General features: G+C 39.2%; 1 protein-coding gene across 3 annotated transcripts in view; it reads left to right on the top strand.

Annotated features, from left to right (window-relative positions):
• Window positions 1-4,180: 4,180 nt before the first annotated feature.
• TFRC (transferrin receptor) overlaps window positions 4,181-21,929 on the top strand; it is a 31,668-nt gene continuing 13,919 nt past the window's right edge. Inside the window, exons 1-10 of one of the 3 annotated variants that reach the window (XM_079100340.1) lie at window positions 4,181-4,313; window positions 10,063-10,113; window positions 11,647-11,848; window positions 12,318-12,519; window positions 13,574-13,723; window positions 13,930-14,035; window positions 15,948-16,061; window positions 18,507-18,605; window positions 19,248-19,387; window positions 21,208-21,365. In XM_079100340.1, coding sequence (XP_078956466.1) covers window positions 10,078-10,113; window positions 11,647-11,848; window positions 12,318-12,519; window positions 13,574-13,723; window positions 13,930-14,035; window positions 15,948-16,061; window positions 18,507-18,605; window positions 19,248-19,387; window positions 21,208-21,365 — 1,207 coding nt within the window. In that variant the 5' untranslated portion in view covers window positions 4,181-4,313; window positions 10,063-10,077. Of the gene's footprint in view, window positions 4,314-4,342; window positions 4,460-5,430; window positions 6,970-10,062; window positions 10,114-11,646; window positions 11,849-12,317; window positions 12,520-13,573; window positions 13,724-13,929; window positions 14,036-15,947; window positions 16,062-18,506; window positions 18,606-19,247; window positions 19,388-21,207; window positions 21,366-21,929 lie in introns of those variants that run through there. The other 2 variants (XM_079100341.1, XM_079100342.1) reach the window with 2 other exon arrangements.

Below are 21,929 nucleotides of genomic sequence, written 5' to 3'. Positions count from 1 at the left end.
CAAGGTTCTGCAGCAGCACAGTTGGTGACAGATCTGGGACTAGATGCTGACTTCTAGGCTGGGGCACTATATAAGTGGCTTCTCTGGTTTGCTTTTCCTGCCATTCTTCCCCCACCAGCTAGCAAGACTCTTCAGGAGTCTTCTTCACTCTCCAAGTGAAGAAAAAGAGGGAGAATTTTGTAGTGGATGATGCTTATACCCTCTTTTTCATCAGTAATCACCCTTCAGTAGCTATTCAGTATGTCCTTAGAGAAAAAATTTTTTGCGGGGAAAGTGGGTTTTGGGGATTGAACCCCAGGGCACTTTTAGCATTGAGCTACCTCCCCAGCCCTTTTTATATTTTTACTTTGAGACAGGGTCTTACTAAGTTGCCCAGGCTGGCCTTGAACTTGGAATCTTCCTGTCTTAGTCTTTGAGTAGCTGGGATCAAGGTCGAGCAGCACCACACCTGGCTAGGGTAGGTTTTTTAACAAACCCTATGCTCATTCTCACTCCAGACCTTTCGCACGAATGGGGCCATTCTGCACTGAAATGTCTTTTCTCTTCCTCTTCATGAACCTAAATTCTATCCCAGTCTGTAGACATCTTCCACATCAAGGTCCTACCGGACCCCAATCCTCCCCACCCAGACTCTGACTAAACCAATGCGGACCAAGAGTCTACTCTGAGCCAGTCATTGTTTTTAGGAATTCCTCACTGCCTTACCTCATTTAAACATAGAAAGGAAAGGCTGAGGAGGCAGGTGTATATATATATATATATTTTTTTTTTTTAATGTTGAATTTTATGGCTTATGAATTTCATCTCAATTATAAAAATTTTAAGTGAGTTCTTATGAAGGAAAGTTAACATTTCCACTTAAACATTTTCCCATATAGTTACATTCCATTCCCAGACGTGTGATTGAATGGCATCTGCTATAAGATCACACCTAAGTGATGACATTTTGCCCCATAGCTCAGAACTCATTATAGTTTTTTTTTTTTTTTTGCATTGTATCTTTCAGGAAAATTACTAGTAAAAGTTGGGAGGCAGGTATTTAAACTTTATTTAAAGTTGATACAACCCAGCACCTTGACTCTCCAGCCTTTGTGCTCTTTTCCCCATAACTCAAGGTGTTATTTTTTTTTCTTTACCACATTTTTTTTTAACCTTGTACATTTCTTGCCAGCCTCCACAAATTTTATGAAAATTCTAGCACCCATGATTTGATTTTTCTGCACTTTTTGGAAGAACTGCAAGAATTTTATTTCCAGAAAGATAAACCTTTTGTTACAGTTTGTGGAAGGTTGGATATTGAAAAATATCCACATTAGCTATACTGGATAGTTTAGATAAAAGTTATTAACACCCATTTAAGCATCCAAGTTACTGGATCTCCACAAGTGGAAGATAATGCTGTGTAATAATGGCAACAACAACAAAAAAAGACAATCAGATTTTAAAAAAGGAAAATATCTGAATGTTTGGAGTTAGAGGCAAAAAAAAAATTGTTTCTCAGTACATATAGTTTTCACAACAAAGTAAGACACATTTATATTAATTTACTTGAAATAGTAGGGGGGGAGATCCTGCAAAGCTTCCAGGGGGAAAGGGTTAGTAAAGGGAATTTGATTACATAGTGTCTGTTATCATTAATAAAAGCACAAAAATAAAGACAATTGACATCCTCTTCAGTGTCTTTTTTTTTTTTTTTTTTTTTTTTTTTTTTTTTTTGTGGTGCTTGGAATCAAACCCAGGGCCTTGTACTTGCAAGGCAAGCACTCTACCGACTGAGCTACCTCTCCAGCCCAGTGTCATCTTTTTTAAAAAATTATTTTTAGTTGTAGATGGATACAATAACTTTATTTTATTTACTTTTTTCATGTGGTGCGGAGGATTGAACCCAGGGCCCAAGTGCACTACCACTGAGCCACAACCCCAGCCCTCCAGTGTCATCTTGTTTCATTTAGTGAATATAAAATTTTATTTGAAATTTCATATCAATGGATGATCCTGACTTTGGTTTTCTAAACCCATTTTCTCCAAGAGGGTAAGAGATTTTTTTACCTGGAAATATTAGCATTGTTAAATATCTTTAACTTCCATTCACTATCTGATAGAGGACCAGGACTTGAGGTCACTCCCCCAACTTTGCCCCTTCTCAGCAACAAATAGCCAGACTAGATGATGCCCAACCACCTTAAAAGCTGTGAGACAGAATGGGTCCTCTCAGAGAGAAGGATGGTGCACCCCTCCTGCCCTCCAGTTTTCTTGGGGATCCCAGGGAAGTTTCAGAGAGTCTTGTCCAGGACTACCTCTTGACTATTGAATCGATTTAAGTCCTTAAGGGATTTGGGGGGTGTGAGTGATGTGAAGTAGCTAGTCAGTCATGAAAGGGTGAGCAGGGAAAGACAATGAAGGGCAACTGAAAACCACAGGGAGCCTTATCTGACGATAAATACCTGGAAGATGCGGGCCTAGTATGTTAATTACATCCCCTTAAGGGAAAAAAAAAATTGTTTCACGATCAGGTCATCCTACCAGGTGGCCTGGACCCTCCCTTATCACCAAAACATAAAGAACCTCCAATCACTGTGGCAACTAAAACATGAAGACCCTCCCAATGGAAGCTTGCTGAAGGCTACTTACAGGGTAATTAACAGATTAAGGGGGCAGTAAATTGAGGCAAAAAGAGGGAAATTCAATTTCCTTAAAATTACCAACTCTGCCAGGACCACACCATCCTCTTTGGGAGGCAGCCCATGCAGTTCCCATTCTGCCATTCAAAAGTCAAGAGGTAGTCCTGGACAAGACTCTCTGAAACTTCCCTGGGATCCCCAAGAAAACTGGAGGGCAGGAGGGGTGCACCATCCTTCTCTCTGAGAGGACCCATTCCATCTCACAGCTAAGGAAAAGCAGTCTACTGTTTAAATTTCAAGGTCACTCCAGTATGATTAATTCTTTACTCCTCTACTAATACAGTGCTCTGGCTTATAAGATTTTTAAATACATATTTTAGGGATGGAGATAGATTTTATACAGGGGTGGGGTGTAAATGGAATGGTCACAAGGCTCTTGGGTGGCACATGCCTGTAATCCCAGCTATTGGGAGGCTGACACAGGAGGATCTGCAAGTTTGACCCCAGCCTGGGTTATATTTATTTATCTAAAAATAAAATTAAGAAAGGGTGGAGATGTAGCGCAGTAGTAGAGCTCTTACTTAGCATGCATCAAGTCCAGGGTTCAATCACCAGGACTGAAGAAACAAGCAAACAAAAAAGGGCTGGGGCAAATCCCAAGTATTTGTCCTTATTTCAGGCGGAATTAGGGGAAAGGCTAGAGCCTGCAGTCCCAGAATAGATTTGCATTTTAAGGACTGTTCCAGGTCCCAAAGGGCTCCACCTGGAAAGTGTGTTGTTGTTGTTGTTGTTATCTGCAGCTCGCTGTTGGTCCAAGTCTAACTGGACCAAATAGCCTTGAAGCTATTTGAAAACTCTCTTTGGTTTTGGTCTGTAAATTACAGGCGGGAGGCAAAATGTGAATGTTTGCAAAGTGTTTAAAAAGTGACAGGTAACCTGTCGTATTTTTTATGCATTGGACTATCCTGTAACAATAATGTTAATGAACGTGAAATTTAATCTACAATTTAACTGCTTTAGTAAATCACTTGTTTCTTCCTTTCTATTCTCTTGTGCATTAAACGTTATGCAAATTCTTTTGTTAGTCTAGGTTCAAGTGCTGCTTGTACACATCCCGAAAACAATTTTGCATTTTGCTTTTATTGTTTCCCCCTTTTTGCTTATATCTGAGGCTGTAAATATATATATTCACAATATGCTTTAGTGGCTACCTACTATTCCATCCTGGTCATACACTCTAAGAAACTACTTCACCGTAAATATTTTGGAGTCAACGCTAACACTTTGACCTTGCACTGCAGGGCCCGAAGGTCGGTCAAGGTTAGGCGGAAGGCTCTGGGCGACAAGGACTGAGTCGGGTGGCTAAAGCCGCGGAGGAGCGCGCCCAGTAGAAAGCCGGTGCGCCAATCGCGCGGCTTCTCCCGGCACCTGCTGTTTTGGCGCCTTTTCTCTAAGACCTCGCCCCACCCGTGCACCCAGAGCAGAGAGCTGGGGTCGGGTGCGCGCGCACACAGCCCCAGGCGATTTCTTTAGAATACCTCGTTAGGTGTACGTGAGGCAGGAAGTGACGCAAGTCTCGGGGGTCGGGGGGCGGGCCCAGCTATAAGCCGCCGGTTGAGGGTGGCCAACCCCTCAAAGGGCGTCGGGATCGCGGGTGGCTGCTGGGCGGCAGCGGACGGAGGAGGCGCCTGAGTAAGTGACGCGCTGCTGTTAGAACTCCTCGGACCCTCTTGTTTCCTCAGGCTGCGGGTCGGGTCGGGTCGGAGCGGTCTCCGGGCCGACCCCACCTTGGTGCTGTCCAGCAGCTGCGGGGAGGTGCGGAGGCTGCGTGGGCTCTGGTGGGACCGGTGGGATGCAGCGGGACCCAGGAGCTGGTGGGCCAAGAGCTGCGGGGGCGCCGAGAGCCGGCTGCAGTGCAGGTGCTTCGGGGTGGGGCCTCTGTGGAGAGAGGAGCGTCCTATTTCTTCTCTGCGGTTTTGCGCCCACCTCGGTCGCGGAGCGGCGAATGGTTTCTCTTGTCAGGGCTGAGGGCAAGATGAAGGATACCCACTGTCGCTCTGCGCCTCTCCATTCTGCTTCCGGCTCCTCAGGCCGGGTGGATCCCAGCTCTTCACTAGCTGGCCCTTCACAGCTGCATGGCCTTTGCAGCTGGCTTTAGGCCGTGTGTTCTCAGGCTCGGGCAGCCACGCTGCGGCATAACTGCTGGGCTTGGAGCACGTGGCTGCTCCAGGAAGTCGCCCCAGCGATGGCTGTCGGGGTTTTTGGGTGACCTTGGGCTTATAACCCTTCTCTGTAGGGCCTGGTCTTCCCGCTAAAAGGGACAACGCTGACCCCGATTCGGTTAGGGAGTGTCAGGGGTATTTAGTTGGCAGTTACTGAGAACCGTACATTTGAGCTCCGGTACCACCTGATCTTTTGCCAGGCTCTGCCTGTTGGCCTTGTGTGTGGACTCTTAAATTTTCCCAAGGCGGAATCCAACAGAACGTCCCAGGTGTTCACATTAAGAATACTGCCAGCAGTCCTTAAAAGATGGGAGACCGTAGGCAGAAGACCTAAATGTGTAAAGGCTATTTGGGAATTAGCAGTGTGATCAAAGGGCTGTAGAGACCCATTGTGTTCATTGTTTCTGTCGGACAGCTCTCCTGAGTGTGTGTGTGGAGAGAGGGTGTGTAAGAATATTAGTGACCCCTCTTTTCAGTTAACCATTTCTCCCTGTCCACTGGTTGTAGTGACCTTGGGGTACATGATTTATGGAGAGGACCTGCATTGTTGCATATCTTCTTCTTCTTTTTTTTTTTTTTTTAATAAGAGGATTGAAATAGGAAATAAATGTCCAGTTACCCAAGTATTTGGGGACTTAACTACGAGTCTGTAATAGTAGATGCTGACTCATTTGTCTCTGGACTGGGAAATTTGACCCATTGAAATTTAAGCTGATTTCCAGAGTTTATCTACTGCGAAAATTAAGTTTAGGCTTTCTAAGGTACTTATGGGTCCTGCAGTGTTTTTCAGTTTTGGATTATAATAAATAATGTGCTTCACAGGAAAAACCCACAGTTGAAAATTTTTATCACTGATATGAAATACTTTCCACGGGGTTATATATAATATAGCGCCCAACAGCCCCCTTTGGGATGCTCTTGTCAAGTAATGGTGGCTGTAAACCTAGCTAGTGTTGAAGATTGTTGGATAGGAGATCAGTTTGGCTAACTCCACCCTAAGGCAGTTATTTGCTTCTGATAATGTGCTTCTCTCTTATAGAGTAAGTTTCCTAGCTAAACCTGAGGCAAACAATGAAACCTAGTTAAAAATGCCCTTGTGGAACTCTTCTGTGTAAGTGCCTTCTTTCTGCCCTCCCAGATGAGCACTACACGCACCGCAATGACTTCAAGTAGTTCTGTAATTCTGACCTTCATGTTGGGTAGTCTCTTTGCAGAAAGCTGTATGGGAAGGAAGCTGCTGCTTATTTTCTGATTCCTCCACTGCCCTTTCATTTCAGGCCCATAAAATTAGACTTTTAAAACCAGAAAGACCTTGACCATCTCTTGTGAATTCATACTAGGTATATAAAGTACATGAGTTCTGAGCATTCTGCACAAGTTTGGCAAATTCATGTAATCATTTCCTGTTAACCTGGCAAATGCATAGTTGTCTAGGAAAATGTTTGCATTGTCTACAACCAGGTGCATTTTACAGTTTTTCTACTTCTATTTATTTAGGTACCTGGGATTATTATTAGATATCTAGGGTTACATAACCACTGAGCCATATTCCCAGCCTTTTTTATTTTTTATTTTTTATTTTAAGACAGGGTCTTGCTAAGTTACAAAAGGTCTCAGTAAGTTAATGAGACTGGCTTGAACTTGGCAATCCTCCTGCTTCAGCTTCCTGACTCTGGGAATAGAGGCAATGTCCCACTGGACCTGGCAGTTTTTCTGCTTTTAAAGAAACTCTTAATACTACCCAAAATTTGCCCAGTGATTTCAGGATAACCAGAATAGTAAAGGATGGGAAAAGATTTTGGTTCCAAGGTTTTCAGTATGTTCTTTTTCATGTCATTTGGAACCTCATGTGCTTGAAGCATGCACCAATACTATTCAAGAAATAAAATCTTTACACCTTATTAATTAACACACAGTCCATCATGAAGTGTTTCAGGATAGGGAAATATGTCAGAAAAGAGTTCATAAAGATGGCCCTTGAGCTGAGTCTGGAAGAAATAAGTAGGACCTCAAGGAACAGGGGAAAAATGTTAGTGGGTAAATGGATTCTGTCTCATTTTGGAGAAAATGGAGGGCGATGAACTTACTAGGCAGTGAAGATCTCTGGAACAGATCCTCAAAAGCAGCAGGTATAAGAATTTCCTTTTACGTGAACTCCAAGGACTTTAAACAGTGGCTGATTTTCTAAATTGAAGTAGGCTTGTTGGCAATAACAAATGGCTTATTCATCACAAAAGAGAGTAGTGGCTTTGGCTGTTATACATAGGTGAGACTATATCTGACCTCATCCACCCCCTCTAGCTCTGTGAAATGTTTACAGATCCTTGGTTTTGAGGCACTCCAGTTAGCTTATGACTTCAAGATAACTAGTGTGTTTTTTAAAACATGGGACAATGTTTTGCTTATCATAATTTTTTTTTTTTTTTTGGTACCAGCGATTGAATTCAGGGGTACTCAACCACTGAGCCACTTCCCCAGCCCTATTTTGTATTTTATTTAGAGACAGGGTCTCACTGAGTTGCTTAGCGCCTCAAGGTTGCTGACACAGGCTTCAAACTGGAGGTCCTCCTGCCTCAGCCTCCTGAGCTGCTGGGATTACAGGCGTGCACCACCTTAGATAGGGCTTTTTAACAGAACTGTTTATAGACAGAATGGTGTTATAACTGGTAGGAAAAGTTTCTCTCCCATGCCTTTTGAGCACATAAATTAGATTTCGCTTGGGTTTTTAATTTTGTTTGGTACCAGGTATTGAACCTAATGGTGCTTAATCATAGAGCCACAACCCCAGTCCTTTTTTTTTTTTTTTTTTTTAATTTTGAGACCGTTTTGCTAGGTTGCTGAGGCTGTCTTTGAACTTATGATCCTCCTGCCTCAGTCTCCCGAGTCACAGGTGTGGGCTGCCATGCTCAGCTCACTTGATTTCTTTTACATTATTAATTTTATGTCTATGGATTGAAATAAAAATAGCATGTTTTATCAGTAACACATGTACTGTTTTAATTATATAAATAATAAATTGTGATAATATCTACCTGTTCTATTAAATTACTCAATCTCATTTATTTATACCATTTATTTAAATATGTTATCACTGTAATTTAAAATTAATTTAGCGACCAAGGGCCAGCAGTAGAGTGCTTGCATAGCATGTGGTGTTTCATCCTGGGTTCCATTGCCAATACTGCAAAATATGTAAATAAACAAAATGAATTTAAAGCTAGAAAAATTAAGGAATGGTTGGTTCAGGCAAGTCTTAGACTTATTTTCTTTGAGGAGGGGTAACTGGGGAGTGAACTCAGGGGTACTCAACCACTGAGTCACCACCCCAACCCTATTATATATTTAGAGACAGGGTCTCATTGAGTTGGTTAGCACCTCCTGGTTGCTGAGGCTGGTTTTTGTTTTAAGATGTTGATATACCCAGTGCCTCACCCTTGGTAGGCAAGTGTTTTACCACTGAGCCACAAGCCCAGCCCCTGAGGTTGGCTTTGGATTTGCTAATCCTCCTGCCTCGGCCTCCCAAGCAAGCAACATCACGCCCAGCTTTAAATTTGTAAGCTGTTTTCTCCTAGAAAAGGAATGATCAAAACTGGCTTAGGGTGGGGCCTTCTAGTTCTGGCCCAAGCGATTGGGGTTATACACTTTTGGTGCAGTGGTACTGATAAACTTTGTACCAGAAGGGGCAAGAGATTGTGCTTCTAAGAATATGATAGATTGCATATAAATTTGCTCTTTAAACTTGGGGATTTAAAAAATTTTTTTGTTTTAGATGGATACAGTACCTTTTATTTATTTATTATGTGGCGCTGAGGATAGAACCCAGTGCCTCACACATGTGTGGCAAGCACTCTTCCACTGGACTACAGCTCCAGCCCTAAAACTTGGGGATTAAAAAAAATTTGTCTAATACTTTTTAGAAAGAAGATTTCTTAGTGGTGGTGTATGCCTGTAATCCCTGGAGGCTGAGGCAAGAGGATCACAAGTTCAAAGCAAGCCTCAGATTTAGTGAGACAGTGTCTCTATAAAACAAAGAAGCAGGTGAAAATACTGGATTAAACAAAAGTACCCGCCCCAAAACAAAACATGCCATAAAAGCACTGGGGATGTGACTGGGTTAATCCCTGGTTTACTCCATGTACAGAGAATCAAAATGTATCCCATTTGTTTACAATAAAAAAAAAAAAAAGGAAAGAAAATCAGCTTGCAGCCTTATGCAAATCACTTAGCTTCTTAGATATTTGATCTCTTCATTTGTAAAATAGCATACATGTGTTTGTTTTGTCTGTTTTTTGTGTCAAAGATCTAACAGATTATTAATACCAACTGTTCCTTTTCTTTTTTTTCATGGTGCTGGCAATTGAACCCAGGGCCTTGTGCATGCAAGGCAAGCACTCTACCAACTGAGCTATATCCCCAGCCATGCCAACTGTTTTAAATGAAGGATTAGGATTCTCATGTGTATTGGAGATGCTTTGTGATCTTGACTTAATTCTACTTCAGTCTCTCCCTCCCCCAGGTGATATAGTCTTTTGTCTTTTTGTTCTTTTTTTTTTTTTTTTTTTTTTTTTTTTTTTCCTTTTACTGAGAATTGAACCCAGGGTCTTGAGCATGCTAGGCAAATGCTCTACCACTGAGCCACATCCCCAGCCCCTTCCCTTTTCTTTCACTACTAAATTTGGTAATTTAAACCTGCTTAGCAGGGATGACATTCTAACTAGTTTTCCCATGTTTTAATTTTCAAATATATCAAGCCTGCAGGACAAGTTAAAAATGATAGTACAGTGATATGCTCTATGTACTCTTTAACTAGATTTACTGTTAGCAGTTTGCCACGTTGGTGTGTGTGTGTGCGTGCGCGTGTGTGTATGTATATGTAATGTTTTACTGAACTATTTGAAAGTAAGTTACAGATACCATGATACTTCATCCTTTAAATTACTTGGCATTAATCTAAAAACAAAAATATAACATCATTATCACACTCCCAAAATCTGACATTGATACAGTAACATCATCCAGTAGGTAGTCCCTATTCAAGTTTCTTATTTGTTCCTGTAGTCTTTCTAACTAACCCCACTGCTACCCTTCTTTAAATCAGGAATTTGGTGTATAATAATCTAGCTTGATGATAAAAAGTCCTCACTAATTTATCTCATTATATTCTTATATTCATTAGCCCTCACTAATCTGTCTCATTATATTCTTTATTCTAATATTAGGTGTGGCAACTCAGAATGATGGATCAAGCCAGATCAGCACTCTCTAACTTGGTAAGATATTTTCAGTTTTATTTCTGTCTGCAATACATGAAGTATACAAACCTGGCTTTCACCCAGCATGCATGAAATAATACCCCAAACTGTCCTTATGTAATCTTTTACATTGAACTAGTAGTCTTGAGGTATAACAGGTCCCATGAAGGAAGGACATGTTCAGTTTTTTTGTTTTGTGTGTATGTGATAATGAGAATTGAATCCAGGAGCAGTCTACTACTGAGCTATAGCCCTAACCCTTTTTTTATTTTTTATTTTGAGATAGTGTCTCACTAAATTGCCTAGGCTGGACTCTTACCTTGAAATTCTCCTCCCTCGGTCTCCTGAGTAGCTGGAATTACAGGCATATGCCACCCCATATGGCTATAGATTCAGTTTTGGTTAAGGTTAATTATAGAAAATATTAGGGGCTGGGGAGATAGCTCAGTCGGTAGAGTGCTTGCCTTACAAGCACAAGGCCCTGGGTTTGACCCCCAGCACCCCAAAAAAAAATATTGCAAGAAGCTTCAGGGTGGTTTGGGTATGTGGTTAATCTCTACTTGATAAGATGAGCTAAAGAATAAGATGAACTAAAGAAAGCACTGATCAAGATGTATCATAGGAAGCCAGGCACATTGGTGTGCATGTATAGTCCCAGTTACTTGGGAGGCTGAGGCATGAGGACCTTTGGGGCCAGCGTAGGCAGCACCACAAGACCTGAGCTCTTAAAAAAGAATTCTCTTTTAAAAATGTGTAGAGAAGACATACAAACAGAAACCCTGTATGAAAAGGCTAATGAAATGAAGACAACCAGTGTGTGATCTAGACCTCATCTACCATTAACAGAATTGGGCATAGGGAAGGTAAATTTGAAAGAGCTACTTCTTTTCCCTTAATAATGTATATCAGGTGGCCTGGGTATGATGGCACACACGTGTAATCCCAGCTTGGGAGGCTGAGGCAGGAGGATCACAAGTTCAAAGATAGCCTTATCAACTTAGCGAGACCCTGTCTCAAAATTAAAAAAAAGAAAAAAAGCCAGGGCGGGGGGGGGGAGGGGGGGCGTGACTGGAGTTGTAGGTTTCAATCCCTGTTACAAAACAACAACAATGAAAACTATATCAGGTGACAATAATGGCCCAAGTGTAGTACTTGTGTATGTCCATGGTGGCATACACCTATAATCTCAGCTTCTCAGGAGGCTGAAGCAGGAGGGTTTGAAGTTGAAGGCTAGCCTAGGCAACCTAGTGAGATCCTGTCTCAAAAACAGGCTATAGGGCTGGGGACATAACTCAGTTGGTAGAGTGCTTGCCTCAGAAGCACAAGTCCCTGGGTTCAATCCCCAGCACTGAAGAAGAAAGGGAAAAAAAAAGGCTGTGGAATATAGCTCAATGGTATAGTGCCTACCATGTTCTAGGATCTATTCCAGTACAACACCCTCCCTCCCCCCCAAAAAAAAAAAAAACAAAAAACATGTATAGTACCTGACCAAGCTTTTGTAAATGTTCCTAATTCCTTTTTATCTCTGTAATGCTTTCTTTCAAATCTCAGTTTGGTGGAGAACCATTGTCATATACCCGGTTTAGTCTGGCACGGCAAGTAGATGGAGATAACAGTCATGTGGAGATGAAACTAGCTGTAGATGAAGAAGAAAATACTGACAATAATATGAGAGCCAATGTCACAAAACCAAAAAGGTTTAATGGAAGTATCTGCTATGGGACTATTGCTGTCATCATCTTTTTCTTGATTGGTAAGTATTTCTTCTAACCAATTTTGAAAAGTCTGTTATTTCAGCTCAGCGGATAGTTATTTTGTACCTTTTATGTGCCACTATGCTAGGCACTAGCAATACAATGATGACTAAGATTCTATACCTGCCATTGAATTTAATATGGTAAAAGAGATACAAGTCTTTTTCAATATTGTGGAACAAAAGTTAATGTTAGAAACATACACAGGTTATCTGGAGCAAAGAAATTCAGCCTGAGGTTTTAAGGAAGTCTTCTGATGGGAAAATGTACTTACCTATATTTTGAACAAATAACTCTTTAAATATTTACTATATAATAGATAGACTAGTTTAAAACCTATGGGCTGAAATGCATTATATACTTTCAAATACTTAGAATTTAACTAAAATCAATATTTTCAAGGCTTAGCTAAAAATATTAAGTTATAAATCAATTCTGCAAGTTCACCTAAAACCTTTTTATCTTCAGGATTTATGATTGGCTATCTGGGCTACTGTAAACGTGTAGAACCAAAAACTGATTGTGGAAAATCAGCTGGAACAGAGATGGAGGAATCAGAGATGGCAGCAGAAGAGGACATCCTTGAACTACCTTCTCGCTTATATTGGGCAGACCTTAAAACAATGTTGTCAGAGAAACTGAATACCATAGATTTCACTGGCACTATCAAGTAAGAATGAATTACTTCACAACTTCATCTTCAATGTGTAAACAAATATTTACTGATTATTACTGACAATGAAAGAAAATAAGAGTGAGTCTTGAGGAAAGGCTTTTTAGGATAGGGGAGATTTTCCATGTGTATTCCCATGTATAGCTACAGAGAAAAGGCGTCAGCAAAGAATTGAAACTCAGCAGTAGGGGGAAAAGTTAGAACTTTGCTGGGAGTTCCTAAAAATTTTCACAACTTTGCTCTTTTTTGCCATTTGTTTTTTTGTACTTTATTGCTTACTATCAAGATTTATTTGCTTTGATGTTCCATCATAGCCTTTTTGTCATAACATGCTGAGCTCTGCTACTGTCCATAAGAACATAGTTTTCTTCATCTTCTACATCATGTCTTACTTGACTGCCTAGTTTGATGTGTCCTGTAGTATTTTTGATTTCTGCTGTTTCTTAACTCATTAATCCATAACTCAGGAAGTATCCTTAAAGTTTCTGTCTTATCTTCCTCAGACACGTCTCTGTGTAAAAAACAAATTCATCTTTTTATCTTTTGCTAGCTTCCTATGTTTTCAGTGGTACTGTAATTCTTTCAGTCTTAAATTAGAAATTTTGGTATTTTTACTTTATTTAGGGAATACTTTTTGTGTATGCTGTATAGCATGCATTATGGATGGAGTAAGTGTGGTCCATGGGGGGAGGAGCAAAAAATTATTAATGTGCTGAGTATATTTAGTAAGAACCATGGGACATATGACAATTTTGCTTCTAGGGGATTCAGAATTGAAACTATACTTTTTTTTTTTTTTTTCTTCTTAATTTTTCTCTATCTGGTCTGTTGAGAAGTTTGGGGTCATTGTTCATTTAATGTGCGGGATGATTCTGAGCTATGCTTTTAAAACAATTTACTTGGTCATTGGGATAAAATTTTTTATTTTTTGGTGGTGCTGGGGATTGAACCCAGGGCCTTGTGCTTGCAAGGCAGGCACTCTACCAACTGAGCTATATTCCCAGCCTGTTTGTTTTAAATAAATGTTTTAACAGACATTTTTTTCCTCCAGGCAACTGAATCAAAATACATACGTCCCTCGTGAGGCTGGGTCTCAGAAAGATGAAAATCTTGCCAATTTTGTTGAAAATCAATTCCGTGAATTTAAACTCAGCAAAGTCTGGCGTGATGAACATTATGTTAAGATTCAGGTCAAAGGCAGGTATGTCAAAAGATAGTAAACTTATTTTATAGAAGTAATGACTTTGAGGCATGCTAACCATAGCAGTGACTTTCAAAGTAAAAATCAAATTTAGTGTTCAGAGCAAAATTTCCAGGTAATTGAACTCTGATGCTAAATGTACTTAAGCTATTTAATATTTTCTCCCAAGGTTGACCTTAGCTTCATTTTAACTTAATCTTTTTTAGCAATGCTCAAAACTCGGTGGCAGTAATGAATATGAATAATACCCTGGTAGAGCCAGTGGAGAGTCCAGAGGGTTATGTGGCATACAGCAAAGCTACAACAGTTACTGTAAGTAAGGCAAAACAGTGCATGAGACTCTTCCCTAATGAATGGCTTGAACACTCATTATTTTTATTGTTCTTAGACATTATACTATACATTTACTTGTAAAATGTTACTGATCATGAGATTTTTCTCAACCTTCCATTGCCTCAGTCAAAATAAATTACATGGTAGTGATCTTTGTCTCAAAGCCTTAAATAATCTTACTGCTCTCCTCTTCACTCACTCTGCTCTGATCACTTTGACCTCCTTGTTGTTCACCGTTTAAACTCAGCATGCTCCCACCTCAAACTTTTAAAACACTTGCCTTCCATTGAGTGCAGTGTTGCACCCCCATCTGTAACTCAGCAACTTGGGAGACTGAAGCAGGAGGATCACAAGTTCAATTCTAGCCTTAGAAGCTTAGGGAGATCCTAAGCAACTTAGCTAGGCCTATATCACAATAAAAAGTGTTGGGAATGCAAAACACCCTGGGTTCAATTCCTAGTACTAACAAACAAAACTTTCCTTCTTCGTCCAAGTCTTTTTTCCAATATCACCTTATTGGGATGACTTCCGGTTTGTTTTTTTTTTTTTTTTTTTTTTTTTTTAACATCCCTCTGTTGCCTTCCTTTTGTACTGGTTTTTGTTTTTCCCTTTCATATACTTTTGTAGCACCTGACATCATCTATTCATTTATTTCCACTGAATGTAAACTAGAGATTAGTTTCATTTATGACATGACTCACGGCCTTGGAGAGTACGTGACATGTGGTAGTATTTGCTAATGAATGCACATATCAAATTCCCCCTTGATACAGATCTACGTATCCATCGTGGGCTAGGGGTGTGACTCAGTGGTGCTAGCATGCTTGCCTACAATGTACAAAGCCCTGGGTTTGATCCCTAGTACCACAAAAGTACACAAATATATAAAATATAAAATTAAAAATAAAAGTTTTTTAGTGTAAAAACGTGTATCTATCTTGACTGGGGTATTGTCTTAGTTGGATTTTTTTCGTTTCGTTCGTTTGTGTGTTATTTTCACAATCCCAGAGTGTTGGGGCCTCAAACCCGGGCCTCCAGCATGAGAGGCAGGCACTCTACGAGATGGGTTAGTTGGATTTTTTTAATGCTTAGTCTTTTTAAATTTAGGCAAATACAGCCAGACTAATATAAAAATAGACAATGGGCAGATAGACTAGATTATTTGTCAGTTAAAAATCACATATTTGTGCACCCACATATTCATGGGTGCCTTCTGAGCCAGATGAAGTTTTATGGTTGTTTTCTGCATTCCTGGTTACTTGTATCATTTTTCTTTGCTATCTACAAAGCCAGGAATTTGGAGATGAGTAGATTTTACATAACATTGAGGTTTTAGTTCATCTGCAGGTTCTCTATATCCAGATACAGAGTTTAGAAACATGATGGCAACTTATGCAAACGTGTAAAAGTTGGCTTATGCAAGTCCTGTTATTTAATACATGGCATTTAACAATTTTTTGGAAAGATTTATTATCAGACTCTTCATTTAAAACTTAGGCATGTCCTTCATTGTCTGAGATTCAGGTGTGGAAACCTCATGTCATTTCTGCTTCTTTAATAGCCTATGTATACCTCTGTGTTGAGTATATCCTGTTATCACTTCTTTTCCCCAGAAATATCTGAAGCAATGTAAAAGTACTTTTTAAATTAAAGGCATGGGATAAGCAAAGGCACAAATAAAGGAAGCTGGAAATCTTGGTTTTACTCCTGATAACTGACCAGTTTTGACTTTTTGAACTTTCCTATATCATTTTTTGCCTTTGATTCCCACACTTGTTTTTTCTCCTTTCTTGGTTTCCTCTCTTAGATTTGATCTGTAAAACTCTGAAGATTCTATAGCTATTCTGATACAGCTCATTAATCCTCATTAAACCTACTGTCTTTGTTCTAGGGCAAATTGGTTCATGCTAATTTTGGCACTAAAAAAGACTTTGAGGATTTAAATGCTTCTGTTAATGGATCTTTAGTGATTGTTAGAGCTGGGAAAATCACTTTTGCAGAAAAGGTGAGTGTGGGTTGTTAAATTCATTGGTATCTTTAGTTAAATGGTATTTCTTGTTAATTTTCTTAAATTTCAGTTATCTAAAATCACAGTATACTTCAAAACTATGACATATTCACTTAGGAGTATTTTGTAGCCAACCATCGTCTTTCAGTGAAAATGAAGTAATCAAAAATGCTTTAATGAGCAGGGCATAAGCACACTCCTGTAATCTCAGCAACTCTGAAGGCTGAGACAAGTTCAAGGCCAGGCTCAGCAACTTGAGATCCTGTCTCAAAAAACAAAAAGAAAGAAAAGAAAAAGAATATAAAGGTTCTAGGGTATGACTTTGTAGTTGAGTGCCCCTGGGTTCAATCCCCAGTAATAAAAGATTTAAAAAAAAAAAAAAGCTTAAGTGAAAGCAGTTTAAATTATGTCTATATAACCTGGTTTTATGTATATAGAGAATTGTTATGTTTTATAAAAGGGGAAATTAAATGCCAAACCTACAGAAGGGACAAGATTGGAAAATATTTTTTCTGTGTATTTTTTTGTATAAATATATTCTTTTAATTTAAATTTTTATTTTTACAGACTGCATTTTGAGTCATTGTACCCAAATGGGGTACAACTTTTCATTTCTGTGGTTGTACACAATGTAGATTGACACCATTCATGTAATCATAAATATACATAGGCTAATACTATCTGTCTCATTCTACTATTTTTCCTTCCCCCACCCCCTCCTGCCCCATTTTCCTCTACACCATCCAAAGTTCCTTCATTCTTCTCTCCCCCGCCATTACCCCACCTTGTTACATATTGTCATGCACTTATCAGAGAAAACATTTGGCCTATTTCACTTAGCATGATATTCTCCAACTCCATCCATTTACCAGCAAATGCCATAATTTCTTTCTTTATGACTTAGTAATATTCCCTTGTGCATATATACCACAGTTTCTTTACCCATTTGTAAATTGAAGGGCATCTTCGTTGGTTCCACAGTCTAGCTATTGTGAATTGAGCAGCTGTGAACATTGATGTGGCTGTGTCACTGTAGTATGCTGATTTTAAGTCCTTTGGGTATAAATCAAGGAGTGGGATAGCTGGGTCAAATGGTGGGTCCATTCCAAGTTTTTTGAGGAATCTCCATACTGCTTTCCAGAGTGGCTGCACCAATTCCATATATTTTTATTGGTGCATTATAGTTGTACATAAAAGTGAGATTTGTTGTTACATATTCATACATGCATACATTATAATAATATGATCTGGTCAATATCATTCCCTAATATTTCCATTTTCCCTCCCCTTGTCCCTCTGCCTGGTCCCTTTTCCCTACTGATCTCCCTTTGATTTTCATGAAGAACCTCCTCCCTATTTAATTTCCTTTTTCCTTTCTAGCTTCCACATATCAGAGAAATTTGTGATCCATGACCTTCTGAGTTTGGCTTATTTCACTTGACATGTTCTCAAGTGCCATCCATTTTCCTGAAGATGACATTTCATTTTTCTTTATGGCTGAATAAAACTCCATTGTGTATATATACCACGTTTTCCTTATCCATTCATCCACTGATGGACACGTAGACTGGTTCCATAGTTTGGCATTGTACTGCTAGTTTGAATTATACTGCTATAAACGTGGGTATACATGTTTCACTGTAGTATGATGACTTTAATTGTTTAGGATAAATACTGAGGAGTGGGATAGCTGGGTCTATGGTGGTTTTATATCTAATCTTTTGAGGAACCTCCATATTAATTTCCATAATGGTTGTACTAATTTATAGGCCCACCAACAGTGTAAGATTGTTGTTTTTTTCTCCACATCCTTTCCAGCATTTATTATTGTTCATATTCTTGATGACTGCCATTTTGATTGGTGTGAGATAAAAATCTCAATGTAGTTATGTTTCGCATTTCCCTAGTTGCTAATGATGTTGAACATGTTTTACCATATGTTTTTGGCCATTTGTAGTTCTTGTCTGTTTAGTTCATTTGCCCATAGGGTTAGTTGGATTTTCTTTGTTGTTAAACTTGTTCTTTATATATTCTGAATATTAATCCTCTCAAAAATTTCTCCTATTCTGTAGGTTCTCTCTACCCATTCTTAAGTGTTCCCTATGCTGTGCAGAAGCTTCTTAATTTAATGCCATTTCATTTATTAACTATTGGAATTATTTCCTGAGCTAGGGGTCCTATTGAGAAAGGGTCCGGAAAATATTAAAAGACAGTGGTTATCTTGGATGAATTTTCGTTGTTTATTTTCAAGATTCTCCTTAATTAATGAGTTAAGTTTTAAGGAATTTTTTTTTTTCTAAATGTGTAAGATATTTGAAACCTTTGGGAATATCAGTTTAGTCCTCTATAATAATTTGTCCTTAAGCTTAAAGTCCAGTACATATTATTCTTACCTTACATGATTAAATCTTCATTTTCTGAGCTTTTTGTGTTTTTCTGTAGGTTGCAAATGCTGAAAGCGCCAATGCAATTGGTGTCTTAATATACATGGACCAGGCTACATTTCCCATTGTTAGGGCAGACATTCCAGTCTTTGGACATGTGAGTTTTTATTTCTTGAATCAGTGAGTTTTTGAGTTCTCCTAATCATTACTGGGTTCCACCTTCCTTAGTAGAATTAGAACTGTGCACTGGGCCTGGTGGTGCACGCCTGTAATCCCAGTGATTAGGGAGGCTGAGGCAGGAGGATCACAAGTTCAAAGCCAGCCTTAGCAACTTAGGCCCCCTAGCTACTTAGTGAGAGGCTGGGGATATAGCTCAGATGTTAAGTGCCCTTGGGTTTAATCCCTGGAACCAAAAAAAGAGAAAAATAAATAGAACAGTGCCTTCTTTAATACTCTTTCTCTGGCAGAGTTTTAGTAGGAAGCAGGAAGATAGATTAGACCTAATTGCTTAAAGTACTTTATCAGTAGTGTCTTGAGCTGCCTGGGTGGGTACATGCCTGTGCTTCCAGCTACTTGAGAGGATGAGACCCGAGAATTTTAAGTTCAAGCCCTCGCTGGGTAACCAAAAGGTGTTGGGGGGTGCGAGTGGATCTGGGACATATCATAGGGACACTTAGACTCCGAGACTACTGGTTGTTGAACTAAGCTTGGGTTGTAGCCTCATACCAAATCTGAATCTTCTAGGGAACGTCTTAAGTGCCAGAGAAAGCTAATTAACTCTTTTGTTTTTATTTACTAGGCTCATCTGGGAACAGGTGACCCTTACACACCTGGATTCCCATCTTTCAATCATACTCAGTTTCCTCCATCTCAGTCATCAGGATTGCCTAATATTCCTGTCCAAACAATTTCCAGAAAGGGTGCAGAAAAACTGTTTGTGTAAGTTTTTATTTGAAAGCTGTCTTGTAGGGTGAGGTTTTATAAGGGAAGACTGAATAATAAGCTTAAGTTGATCTAAAATATTAAAACAATTGGACAATTCCACATTTGGAAATTTGGGGATTGCTTAACTAATAAACTTGGTATGGATAGAAATGAAAAATTCCTCTGTCAAGTGATTTTGATAATAGATATTATAAATATAAACTCTGGAGATCTTGCCTAGTAAGCTCAGTGAATTCATTGTGTGGTACTCTGGCATAGCGTCTGCTTGAGTCCTTCTTATGGTGAAGGACTTTGTTACCTATGGTAGCCTATTCAGTTATAGGAGAAAATATATTAGAATTCATGTTGAGCTGCAGTTTTATTCCTTGTAGCACCTACTAGTTTTGGATGATTTTCTTTGATAGCACAGAATTATTCTGGTTTCCTGGTCTATTGAATGTCCTCAGTTCTCTTGATAGATTTCAAATGTTTTACGGTCGTAATTAATTCTTTTGAATAATCCTCCCTAGCATACTAGTATCTCTTTAAAATAGAATGTAGCCAGACATGGTAGCACTTGACTATAGTCCCAATACTCAGGAGGGTGAGACTGAGGCAGGAGGATCACTTGAGCCCACAATTTAAGATCAGTCTGGGCAACAAAATGAGACACCCCTCCCCTCTCCCCCACCATCTTAAACAAAATAAAACAAAAAATACTTCAGTCTGATGAGGGTGCATATCATTAATTTTTATCTCTCCCACCTGATGTTGTCATACAATGGATATCTAATTTTAGACCTTTATTTATACTTTTTAAAAATCATGTGCCATTGAACAAGTTACTCTAAACCCTCTGAACCTGTTATTTCAACTTTATTGAATATTGAAAATACTATCTTACTTAATAGAGTGGTTGGTTGGTTTCAAATAAAGAGCATCAACATGAAATGTCAATATAAAGTCCTATGTGGCTATTAATAATGTAAATGGACATTAGTGATAGGTGATTCATTTTGACATGTTCTACTCACCATCTACAAGTCTTTCCTAACCTGTGAAGCCAGCCCCCATTTTTCTCCTTATATAATAAGGGGTAATTTTTCTTTGGTCAGGGGAGTGGGTACCAGGGATTAAACTCAGGGGCACTCAATCATTGAGCCACATCCCCAGCTCTTTCTGTATTTCATTTATAGTTCCTTAGCGCCTCACTGTTGCTGATGCTGTCTTTGAATTTGCAATCCTCCTGCCTCAGCTCCCAATTTGCTGGGATTACAGATGTGTGCCACCACACCTGGCATAATGATTTGTCTTTTATTTTTTATTTTTGTGTGTGTGTATTTTGTCTTTTAAATATATATAAGTAAGACCTTCTAGGGCAGTTTTTTTTTTTTTTTTTTGACAACACATTAGGGGAAAATAATTAACTGCCAGCAACATGGGAATATTCCTTTGTAATTGATAAGAATATACATTACCCTAGTTGGTGGAGCAATCTGGGAAATATGAATTGTGTTAATGGACTTTTATATGATACCTTCATTCTGAGTCTTATCTTGGCATGTATTTCAAATGTAAACTATCTTTGTCTCAGGCAGATGAGAGTAGGGAGACATTTTAAAAACATGGTTAACCTAGGAAAAACTCACGGTTTTCAAATAACTGCCTACTGAATAGAGTAAGAGGGAAATGGTTGACCACTGGGGAGTAAGTTATGTATGTTTTCTTTTTATGTCCTTTTAACATAGAACCTCACTGGACAGACAGTAGGACTAATTTTCTAAGCCTTACAGAAATAACAATAACCCGAATCCCTGCCTGTTTTCTACTTCTAGATATATGGTAGGAGACTGTCCAACTAGTTGGAAAACAGACTCTTCGTGTAGGATGCAATTGGCAGAGGATAGGAATGTGAAGCTTACTGTGAACAATGTGCTGAAAGAGATAAGAATTCTTAATATCTTTGGAGTTATTAAAGGCTTTGAAGAACCAGGTAAAGATCTTTGTTTTGTACTTTTTTCCTTGATATTCTTTACTTAGGGATGTGGCCACATAAGGAGGGAGTGCAGAAATGCTAGCATGGGTTGGTTTTGTGAAGTGCTAAGTCTTGTCTGTCCTCAGCTGGACTGTTCTAAGTATTAGCCTTATTTGGAGGTAACAAGGCCCTCGTTTAAAATCTGACCCATCATTACTAGAAAATCTATCTTGAATTTTTTAGTAGACCAGAGATAAGCACATTTTTTCTAAGGGGAGAGGCAAACATTTTGCCAGCTATACAATGTTAACTGTTCAACTCTGTCCATGTAGCACAAACATCATCATAGCCAATACATAATGAATGAGTGTGCATGCTACAGTTTGCCAGTCCCTGAAATCAGGTCTGTTTAAATGCAATCATATAGTCACGTAATTTACTAAGGAGAGCCCTTGGACTTATTAAACAATTAGTGAGGTTTCTTATTAAACAATTAGTGAGGGGCTGGGGAGATAGCTCAGTCGGTAGAGTGCTTGCCTTGTAAGCACACGGCCCTGAGTTTGATCCCCAGCACCCCAAAAA

This window comes from Sciurus vulgaris (assembly GCF_902686455.1).
Source record: "Sciurus vulgaris genome assembly, chromosome: 10".
NCBI classification, from domain to species: Eukaryota; Metazoa; Chordata; class Mammalia; order Rodentia; family Sciuridae; genus Sciurus; species Sciurus vulgaris.
The sequence above is the reverse complement of the archived record's forward strand: the minus strand, read 5'-3'. Positions and strand labels throughout refer to the sequence as shown.